At 33.1% G+C, this 21610-nt stretch overlaps 7 protein-coding genes across 7 annotated transcripts; 6 read left to right on the top strand and 1 right to left on the bottom strand.

Moving 5' to 3' along the window:
* Positions 1 to 385: 385 nt before the first annotated feature.
* EAF01_000388 (uncharacterized protein) lies at positions 386 to 1952 on the top strand (the record flags this gene model as incomplete). The annotated part of the gene is made up of 7 exons (XM_038908638.1): positions 386 to 569; positions 620 to 676; positions 732 to 799; positions 850 to 917; positions 972 to 1256; positions 1349 to 1444; positions 1553 to 1952. 7 exons carry the CDS (start codon positions 386 to 388, stop codon positions 1950 to 1952), a joined length of 1158 nt encoding a protein of 385 aa, XP_038775544.1.
* Positions 1953 to 2808: 856 nt separating this feature from the next.
* Positions 2809 to 3980, bottom strand: EAF01_000389 (uncharacterized protein; the record flags this gene model as incomplete). The annotated part of the gene is made up of 3 exons (XM_038908639.1): positions 2809 to 2920; positions 3018 to 3305; positions 3385 to 3980. 3 exons carry the CDS (start codon positions 3978 to 3980, stop codon positions 2809 to 2811), a joined length of 996 nt encoding a protein of 331 aa, XP_038775545.1.
* Positions 3981 to 7383: 3403 nt separating this feature from the next.
* On the top strand, positions 7384 to 7620 carry EAF01_000390 (uncharacterized protein; the record flags this gene model as incomplete). The annotated part of the gene is made up of 1 exon (XM_038908640.1): positions 7384 to 7620. The coding sequence occupies one exon, from the start codon at positions 7384 to 7386 to the stop codon at positions 7618 to 7620; it is 237 nt and encodes a 78-aa protein (XP_038775546.1).
* A 13-nt stretch (positions 7621 to 7633) lies between these two features.
* On the top strand, positions 7634 to 8051 carry EAF01_000391 (uncharacterized protein; the record flags this gene model as incomplete). The annotated part of the gene is made up of 2 exons (XM_038908641.1): positions 7634 to 7852; positions 7902 to 8051. 2 exons carry the CDS (start codon positions 7634 to 7636, stop codon positions 8049 to 8051), a joined length of 369 nt encoding a protein of 122 aa, XP_038775547.1.
* An 18-nt stretch (positions 8052 to 8069) lies between these two features.
* On the top strand, positions 8070 to 8533 carry EAF01_000392 (uncharacterized protein; the record flags this gene model as incomplete). The annotated part of the gene is made up of 4 exons (XM_038908642.1): positions 8070 to 8081; positions 8171 to 8263; positions 8323 to 8467; positions 8493 to 8533. The coding sequence occupies 4 exons, from the start codon at positions 8070 to 8072 to the stop codon at positions 8531 to 8533; spliced, it is 291 nt and encodes a 96-aa protein (XP_038775548.1).
* An 897-nt stretch (positions 8534 to 9430) lies between these two features.
* EAF01_000393 (uncharacterized protein) lies at positions 9431 to 10438 on the top strand (the record flags this gene model as incomplete). Its single annotated transcript, XM_038908643.1, has 1 exon — positions 9431 to 10438. The coding sequence occupies one exon, from the start codon at positions 9431 to 9433 to the stop codon at positions 10436 to 10438; it is 1008 nt and encodes a 335-aa protein (XP_038775549.1).
* A 2598-nt stretch (positions 10439 to 13036) lies between these two features.
* On the top strand, positions 13037 to 14278 carry EAF01_000394 (uncharacterized protein). The gene is made up of 2 exons (XM_038908644.1): positions 13037 to 13346; positions 13606 to 14278. Exons 1-2 carry the CDS (start codon positions 13313 to 13315, stop codon positions 13824 to 13826), a joined length of 255 nt encoding a protein of 84 aa, XP_038775550.1. The 5' UTR covers positions 13037 to 13312; the 3' UTR covers positions 13827 to 14278.
* The last annotated feature ends 7332 nt before the right edge of the window (positions 14279 to 21610 follow it).

Below are 21610 nucleotides of genomic sequence, written 5' to 3' on the forward strand. Positions count from 1 at the left end.
ACTAGCATCAATGACTATTGATATAGTAAAATTCGTGAAATCATTTCCCGATACCTTAGGTTATGCAGGAGGGAAATATGAGCTCCACATCGTGCCAATCATACATACAATTCCAGCTACAACCCATGTCATCATTTGCCTGCCGAGTCCCAGGTCTCACAAGCTCTCGAATTCTTTTTTGGAAAAAGCAGTATACTCTGTATTCGACCATTAGACTATCATCTATTGGAAAATGTTGGCCGAATACGGGATGCCGACAATGATGATCAAGAACCGAAATCGTTTCTTGTTCTGACATATAGTCAAGAATATATCCTGCTTTGACTCGACCCTTCATCGAGTATGAACAATCTTTCAAGCGAGATTCAAAGCACGAAGAGTAAATATGTCAACCGGACTCCTTCCAGCGCCCCCTGGTATAACACCAGATTTAAATCCATCTGCTCTGTCAAGTACCCAGGTGGCTTTCATTATTGCATACACCATCACACTTGCTCTGGCTAGTAGTACTCTTGCTATCCGATTGTACACAAGGATTAGTATCATGAACTCTTTTGGTTTGGACGATGGTAGGTTTTTCGTCTACAGCGGACGACGAGGATGCTGATCTGGGATATAGTTGTGATTATTCTTGCATATGCATGTTCAATTGCATATTTTGCTATCAGTGTCGATTGTGAGTGATGGACCAATTCATGGAGAGTAGAGTAGCCATGCTAATTGATGAATAGGCATGAGATATGGATTTGGTAGACATCTATGGGAAGTTACTGCTGAACAGATGGCGCTCTATCTTACAGTTAGTCAATGCCTCTCAATTCACACCCCATCTTTTACTTACCGACCTAGAAACTCAGCCCTATGGTAGCTACCTACGCTTGGGCCCCCGCATTCACCAAATTATCCATTCTCATCCTGTAAGTTTCTTCGCTAAGCAATGTAAAAAAATCGGTGAACTAATTACTCTCCAGTCTTTATCGACTCAATCCAAGCAACTACTTCCGCATAGGTTGTTGTCTTGTTGCCGGGATAATTCTAACCTACACTCTCGCCATATCTCTAATAATAGCTATCCCATGCATTCCCACGAACCCCGCAAATGGTGCATGTCTCAACAAATGTGGGCTCTGGCAAGCAATCTTCAACATTCTTACAGATGCAGCCATTCTTATACTTCCATCACATATGCTGTATCTTTTGAAGTTGCCGTTGAGGCAGAAATTGGCGGTTGCATCGATTTTTTCGGCGGGTATTTTGTATGTTCAATTCTTCTTCTTGCTCCTCAAACACTATTTGAGGAAGCTCTTTCACTTGCATTTGGAAGCTCTGCTGACATTATTATTGATAGTGTGATAATCATATGTATAGTCCGTATAACATACATCATGGCGCTTCAAAATAATCCAGATGTACTATACACTCAAGGCAGAGCAGCAGTATGGTCGTTTGTCGCCCTCTTTCTTTGCTATTCTTCCTTGATCCGCATGCGTCTAATTTTTGACTTCCCGCACAAAAAAACTTCAAAGACTAACTAACCCAAACTACAAACCAGATCTGTAGAAATAAACATCGGCATTTTCTGCAACACACTTGTCGTTCTCCGTCCTTTCATCCGTCAATACTTTCCCGGTCTCTTCTCGTCACACCTCATATCTGACGATCCCCGTCAAACACCCGATCCAGAAGTGAATCTCGAATCTAGAAAGCGAAGGATCGGAAAATTGAGGAAGAAGAATTCGTTGACTCTTACAACAATGGATCATCAGATGGATACAATGGATAAACAATCGGGGATAACGAGGGAGTTTGAGGTGAGTGTTGAGAGAAGTGGTGGAGAGAGTACTAGCGATGAGAGTGGAGGAAAAGAGAGGGAGAGGGAAGATGAAAAGGAGAGTATGGAGAGAATGATTAGGCGGGTGAGTGTAGATGTAGATGGAAGTGATAGGCTGTGAGGGGGAAACGAAAGGGTTTATGATTTGATCGGCCACTGGCAGATATGCGCGGAATGAGAGGGAAAAGATGTGACTGCTCACAGACAGAGATGAAAGGGTGCTAAAATCATCTATGCAAGAATAGGAGATGGTCCTGCACATTCTCTCGGCATATGAGCTTCAACAAAAAAACAAAACAGCGAATACCAATACTAACCTCAAAAAATCATCGAGGATGATGGGCTGTCACGGTTTTCAGAAAAACAGCATGAAAAGATACACTTGGATTGGACAGGTGGAAAATAGACAAATTAAGAAGCATAAGGCGTTTTTTTGGGTATTCTTGCGATTTATATTACTTGTTGAATATTTCGCAGAGGACTTTGTTGTTAGGAAATGAATGGGTGTGCAATATTTTGAGTATATGTGAAGAAATGAACGTATTTTTATGGCAAGGGAAAAGTGGCTTGATCGAGGATTTTGAGTAGTATGATAGGGCATTGTGAGACCAGTGTGATGTGATGAATTGGATTCGTTGATGGAGGGTTATGGAGATATAGTAGTGAAGTAGAGCGACTTTCTCGTTTTGATAAGTACCTAGGTGTTTGTATTGATAAGTTTTGTTCATAAATCTCTTTGTGTGCCACTTGGCGGACTTTTCTCGATTTCTGATGTGATTAGATATGTTTTTCGATTCTCGAAATGTCAAAGACAAATACCGAATAATCAAACGAGTAGGTAGAAATCATACTATACATATTCTCAAACCCATCGCAGATCAATCCACGCCACTCGACGCTTTAACAGAACTCTAAAATCTAAAAACAAATTTTTCCTTCCTATTCTTCGCCTTCTTATTCCCCCGAGAATCGTGCCACTAGATGATTGAGGAAATCCCAGGTTGGATCGTCTCCAGTTCCCTCACTAATTGATCCCATACCTTCTTCTGCAACTTCATACCCTCGGGTCCTCTCACAAGTGGACCGGTTCTATACTGGCATTAGCAATTATTAATTTCAGAACAATCTTTCATCCGTTTCTATACTCCTTTACCCCAATAGAGAAACAGCAAAAAGAGATACATACTCAGCCACCAAACAATCTGCCATATACTCCCCGTGACTTTCCTCCCCCGCCGCAATACCCGCCACCAAAGCTCGACTCCCTACTTCCGTACTCCGCGCAATCAGAGTACTCAAGACCCATTTTTTGAATTTCTCCAACCCCTCATCTTCGCGATGGAAATCGGATTTGCACGCTCCCGGAGTCATGCAATTGATAATGATAGATGGAGATACAGATTCGGAGTCACGAGTAAGTTTGTGAGCTAGCTCGCGGACGCTGAGGACTTGGAGAAGTTTGGTCGTGGAGTATCTGGGTGGTGTTAGTAAGTGGGTTTTAGGATGGGTTAGGGTACTGGGAGTGAGGGTAGAGATGAGATGAGATGGCTAACCTTTCTAAATCTAATTCTGATGTTTTTTCATCATTTAACGCTTTGAAAATATCCTCTTCTTTCCTTTCTTTGAATTTGGTGATCCAATGTAAATCTGACGCTACAATTGAGATTCTAGGCTGGATATCAAATTCCTTCGCCGACTCTTTCAATTTCGGTAATATCCCCAATGCTAATAGAAAAGTCCCCATCACATTCGTCATAACCGTACTTTCATATCCTTCCACCAACTTAAAATATTTCGTGATAACCCCCGCATTAGCAAGCAGGGCGTCAATTCTGGGGAGTTTGTTAACTTTTGCGCAGAAAGCTTGAATGGAAGATGGAGATTGCATATCTAGAGACCAGACTTCGATGCTGGATTCGGGACGGCCGGTACTAGCTAGGATGGATGCTTTTGCGGCGTGACCTTTGGTTGGAGAACGCACGGCGAGGATGAGGAGACGAGCGTTCAGACGGGAAATGTGACGAGCGGCTTCGAGACCGAGACCGGTGTTGGATCCGGTTATGATTATGGTTTGGTTTGTGAAGTTGTGGGTTGGGATGGGGAGAGTGACGAATAGTTGGGAATAGAGGAAGGAGGTGAACCAACCCATTTTGTTGATTGGAGTAGAAAAATAAGAAAATCGAACAATGTGTTCACGTTGAGAAAATCACTGTTTGTCTATGACAGCAGAAGTAGAAGTCTATAAAAAGTAGATGAAGGAGAATACAATCAGAACTGAGAGAGGTACATCGTTGGTTAGTTATACATGTATATCTGTACTAATAGCAGCCGCAAACACAATAGTATCATTTGCGTCATTACATTTCTTTTCGTGAAACTAGTACTCCTACAACCACACAAACTACAAATTAACAATCCAAGCGGACGAAAATACGGACGATATGTCTGAGAAGTACAATGAGACATCAGCTCGGACGCTTATGTACCGAGGCCGATTGGGAGATCTGGCCCAACACTCGAAAAATAGATTTCTGCCTAAGAGAAAAGTGTATGTAGTATTCAGGAATGTTTGAATTAAAAATCAATGAGGACTGGGCAGGAAGAGTGTAAGGCAATACTCTCTCTGCTTTTAAACGGGGATAAAGTAAGAAGATAGTGAGTCTTAGAACGATGAAAGGCGGGAAGTTGGCTTTTCAGGTTAGTTAATTATTTATTAATGATACTAATTCAATCTTAAATTTATTAACGGTAAGAGAAAGAATTCAATTTATGGAATAATATAACAAATAATAGAAGAAATAATATAATAAATAATATAATAAAATAATATAATAAATAATATAATAAATACTATAATATTTATAATATTTACAATATTTACAATATTAAATAATCTTTTTTTTTAAATTCAATATTTAAATTGAAATTAGAATTATTAATAAATATTTTAATATTTAAAAATTTAATTAAAAGTTCAAAATTAATTATAATAATTTTATATTTAAAAATAAAATAATTATATATAATTTTATTCTATTATTTAATAATAAAGAAATAAAAGAGCTTTTAAATTAATAATTATAATATATTTATTATTTAAATTTTATAAAAAGTCTTTATTAAAAGAAAAATATAAATAAAATTAATGTTAATTTAATATTCTAAAAAATAATATGAAATTAAATCATATTTAAGAATATAATAAAATATTATTATATATTTATTTTTAAATAAAAGAGAAGTTTATTTTATAATATAATATTTATTTTTTAAAATTATAAAATATATTTATATTAATATTTTATATTTATTTTAAAAATATATTATTTAATATACTTTAAATTATAAATTTTAAAAACATTTATAAATATATAAAATAATTTTAATTTATTTATAGAAAATATTATATTGGGCAGATTTAGTAAAATGTATATATATAATATGTATGAATAAAAGGATTGTTTATTTCTGTCTACTCTCTTTATATGAAAAGGGAATTACTATATTTATATATGTATACTACTCCTACTTATATACTTTATATATATATAGAGTAAAGCATAACATGTAATATTACATTGTTGGTTATGTGTTTTAATATATTAAATTTTTAAATCAAATAATATTTAATTAGTTAATAAATTAGTTTTTATTAAAATTGAAATTTATATAGATATTAATATATATTTCTAATTTATATATATATTAAAATATATTCTTTGATATATATATAGTATAAAAGAAAGATAAAGTTCTTATTTGTTACGGGAGCTGCCTCTAGGGTCACGTGGAAGTGTCTAGAGATCTCTCGAGGTGGTTTAGACTAGACTTCAAGTAGGAATTCAATAAGGTTGTAACTGGTTGCAATTCTCGTAACTATAGTAATGAAACTAATGATTGTTCTTGAGCACGAAGCTCTACATTGTAATGAAATCTGTTCTCTTATATAGACCTTCCTGCTCTGCAGAACCTACAGTTCTGTCTTGTCTGGATCCTCTGGATCCTATGGATCTAGATGTTTATTCTTCGATCCCCCAGATCCTCTAGGTCCATCACGTGACTTCCTGACCATGTGACGCGGTATATTGGATGCCGTCGTAACATTATTATATTATGTAAAAGCTATTTATATATATTTAGATATTCTAATGTATTAATGTTAGTATATTATTTCTAATTTATTATATAAATATATATAAGTATTTTATTAATAAATATTTAAAATCAATTATATATTAATATTTAATATAATACTTTAAAAATAATATACTATTAAGGCTTTTTTAAAGTAAATAAAGAAATAAATTTCTTTTTTATAATTAAAGCTTATTTTATTTTATTTTTTATAAAGTTATTAAAAATAGAAAAGAAATTAAAAATGATTAGAAATTTAGAAACAATATTAGAAATTAATATATTAAGAAAATATATTAAGAATTAATAATAAAAGCTTTTTTAAACACTTATTGTTATATTAATGAAAAATATATTTCCTTATTTCTTATTTTATAAAATTAATTGAAAAACTTTCTTGATTTATTATACCTAATCCAATTTTTTTAAAAAAATTCTATATAATTAATTACTAATATTATTTAAAATTATTTTGAAAAATTATTAAAGAATAAATAATTTTATAAAAATAAATATTAAAATTGGATTATAATTCTTATTATTATACTATTAAGCTTTTTATATTATATTAATATTAAATCTTATATTAAATCTTTTTTTCAAAAAACTTTAGATAACTTATATATATAAAATAATATTTTAGTTAATAAAATATTAATAAATATTATAAAAAAAAAAAATATATTGATTTTTATTAACTTTTAATAATTCAAAGAATATAGACTTTAATAAATTATATAAATATTTTGAATTTAATATATTAAAGATTAATAAAATTAAATGTTATTTTATTATATTGATTATATAATTTAATGTTATTAATTTTCTTTAAATTAAATAAAAGATTTTTGATTAAAAAGTAAATTGATTTAATTATTTGTTTATATTAAATATATTTATTTATTATAAGATTAAATATATTAAGATAATTTTATAAGCTTTATATAATCGATAAAAAGTAAGCTTTATTATTCAAATAACTTTTATAATTTAATAATATTATTGTAGCTATTATATTGTTCGAAAAATTAAAGATATATTATATATAGTTTTTATAATGATATACGATGAGATCGCGTTCTGTATGGTACAAATATTTTTTCCAAGTTTTCTATGGCCACACCATACAAATTTTAGAAATTTTTTTTGCTTCAGGCAGAAATCTATTTTTGGGGTTTTGGCCATATCGACCAAATCGGCCTCGGTATTATGTAAGAATTTGAACCAATTGAACAATTCTTCGGACGAAAGCTTGGACGAAGTCATTTTTGTGCTTGGGATCTAGTCTGGACGAGGTTAGTATACTCATACTCCTTCTAAATGGTAGAAATATCGTTGTTTATAATCAAAACGATCCGTTTTATTCATTATGGACGAAAAATCATTCGAAATACCTCTCTTCAGGAATTCACGTAAAAATGCCACTTCAATCTCAAGATTCTCATCCCACTCTTCCAAAACGCATGCGATTAGGAACACAAGGTTGTTACGAATGTCGAAAACGAAAAGTTCGATGTATCTTCACCAAAGAATCTGCTACATGTGAAAATTGTGAAATGAAAGGTCGAAAATGTACGGAACAGAGAAGAGAATTGAATCAAGTGGGAAATGTTGATACGAGAGAGAGTCGATTGAAAGACTTGAAGGGTGATTGAAGACTATGGGAGGATGAGTAGTAGTACTATTCCTGATGATGTGGATGGGAATTTGAATATTGAGGGGGGAAATGTATGGGAGGATAAACTCGGTTTGGAGAGTTCTCCGTCAGGATTGGAAGCGAAATGTATACCAGTATCTATTACTTCATCACTTGAGACTCCAGCTTTAGTTGATGAAAATTCCTCTCAAGATATCGATCCCATCGTCACACTTTTCGATAACGCTATTGTGAGCCTCATTTCCCTCTTTTACTTCCCTCAAACCTTCAACTACTAAGATGTCGACCAGTGGAGAAGTCACAGCTCTGATTTATTTCCCTGAACCCATTTCCAAGCTTGCAAAAGCCAAAAATCCTGCAACTGCAAAAAAAACATATTCGTACTCGCAAATCATTACTTTCTGGTCTTTTTCCCCCAGCACTCCGTGAAATAATGTTCAACGCGACATGTTTATGGTGGTATACATGAGAAAATTCTTCTAGATCCCAAATCATTACTTGATTCTCATTGCTAAAATCCCGATAGGCGACCACTAGGTTCCATCTAGGTTCCATACTGCCCTTACCAACCGACAACACGACTTCCACACTTCCAGGTTTTATACTCTGAGCTCTTGTATTATCTAATCTATCGATCGTTGGTATAGTACTACTTTGTATTGCAGTTTGCCTTCAACAATTAGATACTAGAATTCATTAGTATATTATTCGTCAACTTCCTTCTTTATCTGGTACACTTTTTCAGGAATACTTTGAAAAGATAGAGAGACTTATTGTGAATGATGGGAATTATGCTAGTATGAAAAGGGGTATTGAGATGATTGCTTCTGCGGCTAAGATCTATAGTATGTATTTTCAATTTCTTTTCAGAGGTGATTGGGAAGCATGATCTTCTAGATTACTACTTTTGATATTCATTCGTTTTTTGGAGAAAATGTCAGATCAAATTCCAGATTCGATGAATTCCTGCTTGGGAGAATTAAACTATGAGCTGAAGATTGACTCCTTAGGAGACTTCTGACTCTAGGTTTTGATTACAAATTCCTTTTCAAAAACAAACCTGTGATAAAAGTCTTTCGAGCGCAGCGAGCTAAGGGGGTTTGGGGGCTTGCCCCCATAAATAAAACTCAATTGAAAATAACGCTCCGCTGGCCCTCCGGGGGCCACTGCCGTGGAGGCAGACTAGGATACAGAGAATAAATAGAATATCCAATATAGGAGATGAAATTGTAGTTAGAGTTTCTTCCACACGAGATTATAGGAATGGACTTCCGAACCCCATATTACCATCTGAACATCTTTTAAACTCCAAACTTCCTATAATCCCCTTATACTTTACATACCGTTCAATTAAAAAAATACCGACATTCCCCAGTGAATCTAGGACTCAACCGCAAACGCTGGATATTAACTCACTAAGCAATATCCTCCAGTCAACTTCTCAATCTCCACCGTCCCATCTATCCACCGACACGAACTCCCTCGAAAGAAATCAAAGAATCCAATCCTGACTCTCTTTATGCACAGGAGATGTATATCTCTCCCTTCTTCTCGGACTTCCCTATGCCGCAGACGGACGTACCATCCCCATTACCCACAACCAAACTAACCCCGCCGCACAATTCCATCACAATCTCACAATCCTCACCTCCAAAATCCTCAATCGCAACCAACGCAATCTCCAGCTTTTCACCCAACACACCCAAAAAAATCCAAACCCTCCCCCCTCATTCTAGAACTCCCAGACCTCTCTCTCTCTCTCAAAACAAAATCTCCCGCCCCGAATACCTCGAGCAAATCGCCGCTCAATGCTGGTAGTACCATTTCCTCTTTCTCCTCCACAGGCCCTCACGTTACAATCCGTCCTTGCTCCCATCCTTGAAGCACACCGCATACAATATCTCACCGCTGCACGAAGTCTCGAGTCTCCTGCGGATTTGGCATATCATGCGGGTCGATATAAACGGTGCTTTTCAGACGCCCAAATTAATCGATTACCAAGAATTCGTTGTTGTACCCTTTTTATTTTTAGTATGCTTGGATGTGGAAGTTGTGAGAAGGGAAGGGGAGGAAGAAATGAGAATGAGGATGAGAATGAGAATGATGATAGAGAGTTAATCGTGCAAACGACCGAGAGTCTCACGAAAGCGGGAAATTCAATAGGGAATTCGGTTGCGAAACAGGAGGTACAGGGATCAGACTTTGACGATGAGGATAGGAGGGGGGATTGTGCGAGGAGGGAAGAGAGGAGGAGCGCGGGTGATGCTGGAGGGGGCAATCCGTATGCGAAAATCGTGGGGTCGTATGTAGGTGTGATTACGATTGCGCCGGGGGAGTATGATAATTCTCGTGATTTTAAGGTTGATGAGGTTGTGGAGATGCAAGTGCAAAGGCATAGTGCACCGTTTTCTTTCTCGCTGGAGAGTATTCAGAATCATAATGACAATCCCGATCACGAAGAAGTCAGATTACAAATCTGGGAATCAAATCATTGTAATGCAAATACACACAAAAACAAAAACACGCGCTGTGAAAATACTGAGCCTTTTAGAGAAGCGGGAGAAGTGGGAGAAGCGAGAGAAGTACTGGTAGATACACAAGGACAGGGACAGAGACAAATACAGGTGGGATGGACTTTGAATGATTTTGATTGGGCAGGTAATTTGACGATGGAAATTGAAGATGATTGGGCGTGGTTGAATGGGGGGGGTTTGGAATTTTGGGGGGGTCAGGCTTGGGGGGTAGTGATTGTGATTGTGGGGGGGAGGGGAAAAGAAGTGGTGATTTCTGGGGGAGGTTTGAGGGGAAGTATTTAGGTAGCAGGGTAGGTAGATAAGAATCTAGATGGTTGATTGGCTATATGTATATGACAATGCGTTGTATTCGATGGATTAGGGGATTAATTAATTAGTTCGTTAGTAAATCAATAAACCTTTATTAGGCTATGAATATAATATAATATATGTAAATTTTTAAATGAACTTAAATACCTATCAGATGTACAACTTAATACAAGATAAAACATCATTTAATAGTATATTATCTGAATTTATTACTCTATTTGTTAATTTAAAGTAGTAATATATATATCGTATAGATAACGTAGTTCATTAGTACGTGAGTTATATCATCATGTAGGCTACTTCGAAAATATATTAAAATAAAGGTTTTTTTTATATATTTATACTTTAATAATTAATTATTATTTTTAAAAGAAAAAATTATAAAAAATCATAATAAAAATGAAATATTTATAATATTTAGATTTTTCTTTAAATTATTCATTTGAGCTTGAAATTGTTATATTCCGTATTATAAAAACTCTTTTTCTTTAATAACTTTAATAATAGTTCAAATTTTGAAAAAAGAATTAGATTTTTGAAATATTTGAAAAATTAGTTCTTTTATAAAAAGTTTTTGAAAAATTCTATTGATTAATAAAAAAATTGTATAATTATATAAAAATGAGTTTTATATATAAAATGAAGTAGTTCATATGATGATATGATCTATATACTGATGAACTATATTATCTATCTAATACATTAATCTCAATCTCGATCATAGTTTACTTGAAAGAAGACAATCGGATTATAAATCCTCGACCCTACCACTTCCCCCCTTCTCTTAAAAATAGATATTTATAGGTAGGTACTTGTATCAATATCTCACTTGGTACCGGTAGGTGCTCATATTCGAATTGGAATGGAAACATGAGTCAGTAACTCCAATCAGAATCATAAACTGCAACCGCAATCCCCAAACTCAAAACTGGACTGGTTATAGATGATAGGTTATCTAAGCCCCTCTTTCCTCCTCTCGCACATCTCCGGATGCAATATGGATGATCCCTAAGATTTGTAATCTGTGATTACTGGATGAGAAGGAATAGAGTTTAGAAATTGGGACTTGGAAGCTTGGAAGCTTGGAAGTAACAGTGCGGAGTTTTGGTTTGGTTGGGAGTTTTACGTGAGGGGAGGGAGGGGTGTACATGGGTTGATATTTTGGAGCGAGGAATGATGGGGAATAGGGATCTGATGTAATGAGTTAGGTTGGTGGGTGTGTTGGGGAAATTGGGGGGTGGAAAGAAAGGGAAGAGGAAAGGTTAGAAAAGGAAGAGGAAAGGTTTAAAAAAGGAAGAGGAAAGGTTAAAAAAGGTAAAAACTTGAAAGGAAAGGTATTAGATTAGGTAGGTAAGTTAAGAGTGTGATGGAATGAGAAAAGAAGGAAAGGAGAAAAGAAGAGAGAAAAGAGGTTGAGACCTGGGTTGAGTGAGATAAAAAGTGACAATAAGGGGTGTGCGGGGCCCCGGATTCGTGGATTGTTTTTGATGGTTGGGAGGGCCTGGACACTAGGTGAGTGATAGGCATATGTGCTATAATATAATATAATATAATATCAGACCTCTTTCTATTCCGTAGATATACTTTTTGAAATATTAATCAAAACAGCAATCTGGGTGTATGTAGCTACTAATACACATCCTTCTATTCCTAGGTAGGTCAACAATTAACTCATCACTTCATGATTCGTGACTCGAAAGAACATGTTTTATTTCCCTACACATCTACGTACTGGGTTGGTATCCAGGTACATACCCTGTGACAATAATCCATCAAATCACGTTACAGATATTCTCGTATATGTATACTGACCTAAGTATGTATGTGTATGTATATTCTTCCTATTGCGATGATATTGAGGAGCGATCAATTCGCTAATGATTGAAGGGATTTGTTCTTACCTGTGTAGTGATTGAATGAATGAGTGGTATGTCTCAGTGGTATTTGAGTAGGTAGGTATCATATATCATATTAATACATAAATACCTAGTAAGAAAATTGACAATCCCACTCAGGTTCTTTTTATTTCTTTTCTTTCGTCACTCACCAAATACCTAACTATCTAATTAGACACTTGACAAATTCTCCTTTTCTCTCCCTCAATCCCCTATTAAAATTCCCTCATTCCTTTCCCTATCGTTCAAACCCTAATTATCCATCCCCCTCTCTCCCAAAATCCTCCCTCAAAACAAACATCTCACACCACACCACCTCACCTCACCTCACCTCACACGACATCTCAACCCAATCCCCATAATTACCCCAGATCCTTCCCTCAACACCCGAAGCTAAGTGGATATTTCCTCTAAAAACTGGGTCCCTTTAATCCACATTCTGCATAAATCCCCAGATTACGCATTTGCGGCGTTATTAGCGAAAGATGAAAGCAGATTAGTGGCTGGACCTTACCCCGCACGATGGACCAGTGAGATGAAGAGGCGTGAAACAGGAGATTTGGGGTGGTATGATGGATATGGGTGTGGGCTGAGAAGGGAGGAGGTACTTATGGGAGTGGTATCTTCTCTTTGTTGAGGGGATTTATTTCTTCTTTTTCTTCTTCTTATTTCAAGTATAATACAATACAATACAATACAATACAATACATTAAAGATACATTCAATACAATCAATATCCGGTTGATCAAGTTTCATACGACAAATACGATAAATACGATAAATACTTTACATATCTACCTACCTTACTACACAATTGATTTGATATCTTTCATCAAGATTCATATCAATATCAATATCAGCCTCAACATCAACTTCATCACTTGAAGTCTCCAATACATCACAATACAATCAATCAAAGAATCAAAGAATCACATCTAATAAACCATTCATCATGGTTGCTGTTACTGGAGTTGTTACTGCTGGTGGTAAGTTTCAATTTTATTGTTTTAATTTTATTGTTTTGATGTGATGGGTTGGTGTATGTTGTGGTGCCGCTTTGTTGTTGATGTGTATGGATTCTATCTCATATTATAACAACATATAATCACTATCATAACCACACTTAGCCTCTTCATCTTCATCTCATCTTCCTCTTTCTTTCCCCATCACCCCTCCCTCTCTTCCTTCCTCTCTTCCTTCCTCTCCCCCATATACCAAAACTAACACCCCCTCCCCCTCCCCCAGCCTCAGCACTCGGTCTCGCCGCCGCTCTCGCATCCATGCATCTCCCCGCCAAAACCTATCGCGTAGAACGCACTCGACGTCTCTCTCAACCTGCCGATCAAGATCAGGGTGAAATGGCACGCTTAGCTTTGCAAAAAACAAACTCTGCGGGTTCTATTACTGAGAAGACAAAGAGTGGCTTTCAACCGGGGAAGAAGGTTTTGGGTAGAGTTAAGGAGTAGATGTTTTGATGATGATGGGTTATGATATGGATATGGATTTGATATGGGTTATGGTTACGGTTATGGGATGGATGGATGGATATGGGAACTGGTATGGATACTGGTATGAACGGATGGATATGGATATGGATATACTACTGAAATCATGATACGAGCAGTTAGTTACCAGACTGACTTGACTAGATTGGAATAGAATCTTCATAATCGTCATGGATTGATATGACAAATGATTATGATGGGATCGGATGGAGTTTTTTTGCTTTGGGTTACATATTATCACATACATACTCACATTACACACGAGAAGTCAACATCTAGAAATAGATAGATTTTCTTTCATTTCGTGGTTTGATGGACATGGAAAGGGATGTATATCTAAATTTCGCTCTTTTAGGGTTAGAAATTAGGAATGAAGAAAATGAATTATCAATACTATTTGAAGATTTTCGGATTGCATAGTGTGCGGATTGAATGTGAATATAAACATGAATTAGAATACATAGTGTGACCTTCTCCATACTTCGACCTTGACATTGAGATTAACATTGCATCAATCGAGACGGAGAACAAACTTGAGAAATGATTGAATGAATGAACGATTCTAGAAAGAATAGGAAAGGATATGACGTGTTTGTACTAGGAATTTCGGGATGCGGGGGAGGAATTGAATTTGAGTTTGAGTTTGAGTTTTGAGGATGAAGGTCTAGAATGACATGGTATGGAATGATGGAATCTAAAGTAAAACGTGACATTTTGACATTGTTGATTGATTAATCCTTTGATGTTCTTTGATATGTGGGTGTGGAGACTCGAGAGATGTGTATATGAATTGTTAAATGATTAATCGTTTGTGTTTGTATTTGTGTTTGTATCTTTTGAATTGTGAATAGATTGTAGTATTGAAGTGAAGGTAAGAGGCTGGCTTAGGGGGGGTCTAGGAGAGGGAGATAGAGAGAGAGGGTAGTATGGGATATGAGATTTAGATATGAATATATAGTATAATCTTGAATAATGATGATAGGAGTAGTAATAATGATAATAATGAAAATAGAAAAAAAGTTATTGTTTATTAAAGGTTTATCTCCTTGATAATCTTACTATCTGTAAGAATCATAGTGTTATATATGTATATATATAAAATGAAAACCTTTACTTAATAAGAGTTAATTCGAGCGATCTAATTAATTAAAATAAATTTTGACTTTATTAATATTATATTATAATACAATATCTAAAAAGATTAATCATCTTTTTTAATAAAACTATCTTAAGTAAATTAAATAAAGAATTAAAAATTTAGTAATTATATAAAATAAACTAAAAGCTTTGAATTGATATAATTTTTATAATTCTAATCTTAAATATAAGACCTATATAAAGAATTAAAATTTATATATAGTGTTTTTAAAGTAAATTAGAGATTTATTAACCTTCTTAGTATTATTAATAATACATATAACATAGTTTATTAGTAGGTCGGTTATATTAATGGATTAGCTACTTTTACCTTGAATTATTATTCTATATTTAATATGTGTTTTCTTTATAATTAATCATGAAAATTCATTCTAAAGAAGTATATATAATCTTAACTATTTAAGCTATTAAATTAAATAAAAAATTATTAATTCGAAAAACAGCTTAATTTTATTATATATCTTAAACTATATTAAATAATAAAATTCGAAGTAAACCTAATATAATTGAAAATTAATTAAAAAGTTATAATTTGATTGAATTAAAAGAGGAAATACTTATTTAATATATTCTTAATATAGATTTAAAAGGTTTTTCATTTAAACTTAAGAATGTAGAAAATATAACGAATTATATTCTTGAATTGAAAAATGTGAAACGTGTTGGGAAGCTTTAAGCATATTGATTCATAAAGTATTGAATCGAATTAAAGATATGTTTTAGTTGTATTTATAACTTTCAAAAAGTTTTTTATAAGAATCCTAAGTTTATTAAAGAATGGTTTTAATTAGTTACAAATATATAAGTGAAATATAGTATTTTGAATAGAGATTTTTATAATTTCAATAAAACAGGCTTTATAATAGGAATTATATATATAATAATGATTGTTATTAATACTAAGAAATATAATAGAAGTAAATCTATATAATAAGGCAAGCGAGAATAAATTACAATAATAATATATAGAAATAAAGAGAATAAAACTATTCTCTTATTTTTAATAATTTAAGAATAAATCTATCTCTTTAATTAATATACTAAAACCAATTCTTCCTACAAAATAAATTATTAAACCTATATCTAATAAATGAACAAATAATAAAACAGGTTTAGAATAATTGAAATATTTCAATAAATGTATTAAGAATCGAAGAAAGAGTAAATATCAAATATTAATATTAAATAAGTATAAAAACTATAAATTAATAGCTTTTCAAGTATATTATAAAAAGAATAATATTATATATTTATATTTATTATTATATTCAAGTTATTTAACTTAATCATTTAATATTAATTGTTTTAATAATTTAAAATATTTATATAATAATTGAATTAATAGATTTATTAAAATATATATCAATTATATTTTAAAGATTGAATTCTTTATAGTTTTTAAAACTATATATAAGAAATCAATTATTTTTCAGAATATAAAATCAGGATTTTAAAGAATAGGTTTAATCCTATTCAATCCTGAAACTATACTCTCGAAATTAAATATTCGAATTTGTATACTTACTCTCTTCTCTTTCAATTTAGATTAATAGATCTCTCAAATCCCTTGTAATTTAATTAAAGCTTTTTTAATTAATATTAGTTAAATCTCGAATAACTCATTATCAAATAAGCTTTCCTATATTTATATTTGAGATTATATTAGCTTTAATTAAGGGTATAAAAAGATTAGCTTATGAAAATACACTTTTAAATATAAAGAATCGTATACTTTAAGTAGTAAATAAAGTATTAAATAATTATTGATACATGAAAAAAACCTAATTATATTAAGGAGGAGTATTTACTAGATAAAAAACTTTTAATATATTATTTTAATAAGAGGTTGATATTTAAATTCAATATAATAAGTGTCAAAAAGAAGGAAATTCTAATAAGGAAGTATTTTTTAATCAATATTGTAATAAATATGAAAAGATAGATTATAATATAAGAACTTATCAAAATAATATAATAAATTCTAGATTATTAAATTCTTGATAGTTTTAATTAATTGATTTAGTTGTTATTGAATAATATAGTTTTGAAGTAACAATTCAAGGTAAAAGTAATCGATTTATTAATATGACCGACCCACTGATAAACTATGTTATAATATATACTATATATAAACACATATACGTACATATACATCTATATCTTAATAGGTAAAAATTAGGAATTTATTATTATTATTAAAAGAATTAAAGAAGTTAAAAGAAGATAAACCGACTCTGCCTATAAGCTCTCGATATAACTACTATTAAAAATTTATAACAATTAAAATTTATAATAATAAGAATTATTAAATAATACTTTCTCGAAAAGCAATGGATGCGGGAGGCTCGCAGGCCCCTGGTTATTTTATATCTAATCTTCAAAATGTTTATTATCAATGATTAATAGGTTTATATATTTTTTTTGGAGAGGAGAAAAGGAAGAAGGAAAGGAATGAAGGATTAATTCTGAGACTTGATCTCTAGGAAGTAGTTATAAATGATAGGGAATATATCATTTAAATATATAAGAGTTATCGAACTTATTCACTACACCTTATAAATTTTTATAATAAAATCCCTATAAAAATGATGTTTTTCTATACAAATTAAAAAATTAATAACTTTTTCTATTCAGGGAATTTTATTTTCAAATTTTTAAAATAAATAATTAATATTATTCTTTATCGAAAATATAAAATATATTTATTATTTTTAATTACTTTTGTTTATAAATTATATAGATTTGAAGTTGGAAAAATTAAAAAAAATTCGATTTGTAATGCTTTTCCTATATAAAATAAGCAATTTTTTTGAAAAATTTATAAACTTTATCTTTAATAACTTATAACTTTATAAATAAAATATTTAAAAATAAACTAGCTTTTTTATATATAATTAAATTGATTCTAAATCGATTTTGAATTTTTTTTATGATTTTATATAAAGTTTGAGTAAATAAATAGGGGTTTGAAAAGCTGAAAAATGAATGGTCTTAGTATGGAAATCGAAATCTATATAGTGAGGAGATTCCAGAACTCTTACTCGAAGTTAGCGCTTGTGATTCGAAGTGCTGGATTATTGTTTAATGGATATTGATTTGATTTGATTTGATTATTTCCTCTGGCTCTGAAGAAGAAGAAGAAGAAGAAGAAGAAGTTAAGAGAGTGGAAGAGGAAAAGGGGAAGGTCATCTTTGCTATTTATCCTAGAGTTCATATATGAAGACGGAGGTGGAGCTGGAGGTGGAAGTGAAAAAATCAAAATTAAATTTGGATTTCTGGAGAGGGAGAATGAGTTATTTTCATGTTTTTCATCTGATATTATCTTTATTCACATTCTGAATCTTCTTGATTGAGTATTTGTTTCTGTTTTTTTATTGCTTTTTTTTTAAATTGTATATGTATATAAATTGGGGATGTTTGCTTATTGATTATCGAGAATCAAAGGAGGGGAGACACGTAAAGACGAGAAATAATAGATTTTGAGTTTGAAAGGAGAGAAAGTAGTGGAGAGATGAAAGAGATTAAGTTTAGATTGATTTTGTCGAAGGGGTATGGGGGTGATGATGATTGTCCAATGATGAAGATAAGTGATGCTGTCGTCAAGGTTTTTACCATTGTTATTTAGGTATCACAATTTAATACTAACAACAACGGTAGAGAAAATAAGATCAATAATCAATGAAAACTTATCCATTCCTTTTCCTACTCCCCCTGTGCTCGTGAGATTTTCTATCTCTATCATTAGAAATCTATCTTTATCTCATTTCACGCGTGCGCGAGGAGTGCAGCAATCAAATGGTTCCTTCAGTCCTAGACCTGGCACTCTTGTGTATATTTTGTAGCATTATAAAAGTAGAAAGGAATGAAATATACGTGTTTATATAGGTACAGAATAGGAAAAATGTTGAATCTTGAATCTTGAATCTTGAATCGAGAAGCGAGAAGCGAGAAGCGAGAGCTGGGTATGTGGATATGAAATGAATTGCTAGTGTAGTTACACATTATCCATTTTCAATTTTCAATTTTTAAGGATGACCATCGCATATAGATGAACTTCTTCCAAGAAAAATTCTCATATTTTGGTATCAATTACAAAGATGGAAGGATTAGGGCTGTCGATACCGACTCCTATTCTACGAGTAGAAAACGTATTTTTGGGCTGGGACGAATCGTATGTGTTACGCGAGTTATGCTGAGAGAAATTTGTTGAAAGGGAGGGTTGTAAATCACTGAGGGAAAGAGCTTACCTAATGTTATTAATGTGCTTATACTAGGATGTATATATTTTGATAGTGAAAAATAAAATACAAAATATACGACGGTGAGAGATTTCTACTAGTATTGGTTGAACTCCAATTCTTTCGCGACGATAATAGAGAATGGGAATGGGAAGTATTAAAGTCACACTCTCGCCTATTCTCTCTCTCTTCTCGTACGATCCGCTGTCCTAAGATTAGGGCTAGATCTCTATAGCAAACGTACTGTAGTGTCGGTCCTTTGAATCAAATTCGCCATCTTCAAATGGCTATGAATATGAGCGTAAATGAGATATCATGGCTATTTATATACTCAGCCCGGGATTTAGTATCGAGTATCTACAACTCCAGCATCGAATTCAGCACACCGGACTTGTGGATAGAGCAAAGAGTAAATTCCAAGTAAATGTTCCTCTGTTCTGATAGGTACCTTGATAATGATTTGCTAGATTAAGGAAGTGGAATAATCTACTTTCTCCCCGACTGATGCTAAATTAAAAGCGACTGAAGAGGAATTTTGCGGATAGAAAGTTTTTGTTTGGTTATATATTCCACTCTATTTACTCATTTGTCCTGACTAGAGATGACACAATCAAGTTTTTTTTACAAGGAAGCAATATTGGCTCTCTGCTTTCTGGTGTATTTTTAAAGTCAAGTTTTTTGTCCCTATTCTAATCGATTGATCATTTGGAAGATATTTCGAGTTTTGAGTGACAAGCTTTTGGTACAAGTTTCACGGTTTAGCTTCCTCTCGTCTCACCTTCTTACAGTGAAGAAAATACATTAAAGACGGCGATAAATGGTATCTCTTCATTGTCATCTCATCTATTCATGCTATTCCTATACTTGAAACTTTTAGTCTAAAACAAAATCTTGCCCCTCCATCTATTACAAGAAAATGACAAATCAAAGAAGTACGCTTTTGAAGCGTTGTTTCGATTGCTACATGCTCCATATCTTATCTATATTTTCTTAGGATCTCTTGTTATGCTTATAAATAAAACACAAAGTATGTGGCTTCTATACCTACCTACGAACAGAGGGTCTAGATTTTGAGATGAATGTGGGACGTAAGATTCACTCCAATTTATCATTTTCGCACCATAGATTTCCTATGTATTGTAGGTCATTCTTGGCATTGTCCACTTCCAATCACTGTGTATGAATAACTCCATGGTCACTAAGACAAGAAAAGAGGGAATACAAACCCTCCCATGTCCCTTCATAGGTAATTCATAAACTGTAAATGAAATCATTACGAAAGATCCAGGAAAGATTCAGAAGCATCGAAATATTTGAGAACGCTCTCTTGTCGCAATTTGGAGGCATATTGTGTTGCGAATCTATACGTGAAGAGACCGTCGGGGACAGGGAGAGGAATTGAGTCTAGGTTTTTGTTGAGAGTCGGTGGTAAGTTATTTCGACAGTGAAAATAAGGTTTCATTTGGCGTGTATGGCAGTGCGACTATCAAATATAAGATAGTGTAAAAGTTTTCCCTTTCCCCGGGATAATTCCATGGTATATGGAGAAGGTTGTCGTTGAGTCATCAATGTGTTCACAAACCAGACTTTCCTCGGTAGCGAGCTGTATCAGATAAATGTTCTTGTGGCTCAAATTCAAGACTCTTTGTGTCTATTTATGAAGTATGAAGTATTGATTAAGATGGAAAATTAGAGTAGAGAGTATTATTCACTCTTCTCGATGTCCCTATGTGATATTCTGGGCTGCGAGGACTTTTGCAACGATATCCACCATCTACCCAGTGAACAGTGTATCCCACTGTTATGGAATTATAGGTGGGCTGTAAAGATCTCTTACATAATCCTTATACTTTCCCAGATGTCAATCGATAGAGATCAAGATCAGAGACGGAAGCAAGACTTTCCTGTTAGTATCTCTGTAAGACAGACTCTCCGTTTCTCTACAGCTGTTTCGGATTTGATTTTCTTCTGTATAGAATAGGGTAAAAATGGTACCCCATGATATTTCAAGTGACGATAACAATGACATTCATCAATAACAACAAAAAAAATCTCCATAAAACGACAACAAAAACCCATCTCATCACATTCCTCCCAATCTTTCACGCCGGCCAGATATTAAATATCAGGCAGCCAGATACGTAAGAAATCTCAGGATCTAACAGAAACATTCCCATCAAACTGATGGCGAAACGCATAACCTAGTTGCAAGACAATTCTATCAACTTCTGTCTAAAGTTGGGTAGCAGGGATATGGAGAGGTATTAATCTTGATAGATTGAGGGAGTGTTAATTTAGTTTGAAGGGCTTATGATTCACTAGGAGAGCTTAGCCTTATGGTATGCCGGG

Source organism: Botrytis porri, assembly GCF_014898465.1.
Source record: "Botrytis porri strain MUCL 3234 chromosome Unknown BPOR_001, whole genome shotgun sequence".
Lineage (NCBI taxonomy): Eukaryota > Fungi > Ascomycota > Leotiomycetes > Helotiales > Sclerotiniaceae > Botrytis > Botrytis porri.